The sequence below is a fragment of the Austrofundulus limnaeus genome, unplaced genomic scaffold (genome assembly GCF_001266775.1).
Source record: "Austrofundulus limnaeus strain Quisiro unplaced genomic scaffold, Austrofundulus_limnaeus-1.0 Scaffold556, whole genome shotgun sequence".
NCBI classification, from domain to species: domain Eukaryota; kingdom Metazoa; phylum Chordata; class Actinopteri; order Cyprinodontiformes; family Rivulidae; genus Austrofundulus; species Austrofundulus limnaeus.
In genome coordinates this window covers 125140-127134 of record NW_013952958.1, presented here as the reverse complement: position 1 = coordinate 127134, position 1995 = coordinate 125140, and the positions used below count along the sequence as shown (strand labels likewise).

The window sequence follows — 1995 nt, the reverse complement described above, 5'->3', positions numbered from 1 at the left end:
GAAGAACCCATCCAGAGGACCTACTTATTTTTTTCTTTTTGATTTTTTCTACCTGGATTACTGAGATGCATCAGGACAATGGATATTTATGTTAACTCGAAACTAAGACGAATCATTGAATCTTTGACTCTGGAGACATTGTTGCACAATGATGATATAACTACTAGGACATTTGTATGTATGGGTAACATCTAGTTTTAGGGCTTAAGAGGTAATAATAWACAGTACCTTGTGGTAACTGATGTCTGGCAACTTTGTGATGGCACACTGTAGCATCACAAAGATGTCAGAGAGTTTTCTACTCAGCAGTAAAAACTAAATATGGATGCTCACCCACAGCCAACAACCATCAGAGYGATGCCTGGACCTTGTCATGAATTTGATTTTATTGTATTGCATTTAAAAATCATTTTTGCATATTGTGGTGAGCACTGCTCTATGGATTTGAGTAACATCCAAAAGGGTGGAGCAAACAAATCATCTGTTCACATTTTAATGTAGTTGGATGGTTTWTCAATGATGACAACGCATATTATGTTGTGTTCTTTACAATCCTGTACCATACCAGGCTGAACAGGTACTCCGCAGCTCAGCGTGTAGTTCTCAGTGTCTGCAAGAAACATACACACATGTTAACAGAAATCATCCTGATGACAGTTTAAGAACAGAGTGATCTCATGGTGTTTCAAGGTGCTACTGAAAAAGCAGCTCTGATGGTTGGAAAGAGTTTGAAGTACGTTTAATGGTCCYTTTATAGTGCTGCTTTCAAAAACACCGAGAGAGCCCAGAGGTAGATTTGATTCCATGTGACCTTAACCAYGATCATAAAATTAAAGCCAAAATGAAAGATCTATTAAGCCTGTCTTTCTCCCCTGATACACATGCATGCGTAAAGATGCATTTCAAGTGAGAAATGGGGGATGAAGCCTTGGGAAATCATAAAAACAAGATGATTAAGTAAGAGCCCAGACTACATTGAGCCACAGGAATTTTATATGGCTTCCACCTCACTCAAATTAAAAAAGACTCCAAAAGCACAGAAAAACAAATATTTCACATTATGCCTTAGAGCAATCCATCATTCTCACACAATGGCCGCCAAGTCAAACTAAGTGCTGGCCGTATTATGGAAAGAATGACTTGATCAAAGCATGTAATCAGTTTACAGATGTGTGTTAAGTATTATTGCAGGAGTAGAGGATGCAGTGTTAGCCAAAGGGCTGGGACGGAAAGTGCCAAGAAAACCTTGCAGAGTGAAAAACACATCAGTCTAAGACGATAGCTCAGTCGAGAGTTCATAAATACAGCAATAAATAGAACAAGCAGCTTCATCAAGCATCAGTGAGAGTGAGAAAGAACAGACTCAGATGCAGCTGTTTGCTGGTGCCACCTGAGGGCAGCAGCATTTTCAAGATGGGAATGGCAACGTGCTCTCAAAGTCATGTCAGGAAAAAGAACAAGATCCAGTTCAATCCAGTGATGCTGCAGTCAGATTCAGTTCCAGTTTAACTCAGTCAGTTCAATTCAACTCAGTCAAATCAATACAAACAAATTCACATAAATGAATTTGCTTTAAAAAATACAAAAATAAGTCCCACTTGACAATTCTGTTATGGTGTAAAGCACAGGTCTCCAACCAGTAGCTCGTGAGCTCATTTAAAGTAGTTCTTCTGTGCTTATGAAAAATGGGGAGAAGCTAAATTTAATTTGTCACTGGCCAACCAAACTTTAATTTACTTACAATCAACCTATAGATATCCCTYCCCCTTGGTTGTCATTCAAACAGTTTATGTAAATTCAGTGTTCTTTGKGGTGGTTTCATATGAATTGAAGACAATGTTTTTTGTGCAAATCAAGCTTATTCCAATGGTTTAAGTTTAAAATTAAATGTTGAAAAAGTAGCTCTCGAACAATTTCATTTTGTGTAAGCAGCTCTTAAAGGCACAGTGTGTAGGATTTAGTCAATTCTTTTAGCCGAAATTGAGATAATCACTA

General features: G+C 38.0%; 1 protein-coding gene across 1 annotated transcript in view; it reads right to left on the bottom strand.

Moving 5' to 3' along the window:
- LOC106530764 (signal peptide, CUB and EGF-like domain-containing protein 1) overlaps nt 1-1995 on the bottom strand; it is a gene marked incomplete at its 5' end in the record, with an annotated part of 57311 nt that overhangs the window by 44538 nt on the left and 10778 nt on the right. Inside the window, 1 exon segment of the mRNA XM_014026460.1 lies at nt 566-610. Within this exon segment, the coding sequence (XP_013881914.1) occupies nt 566-610 (45 nt within the window).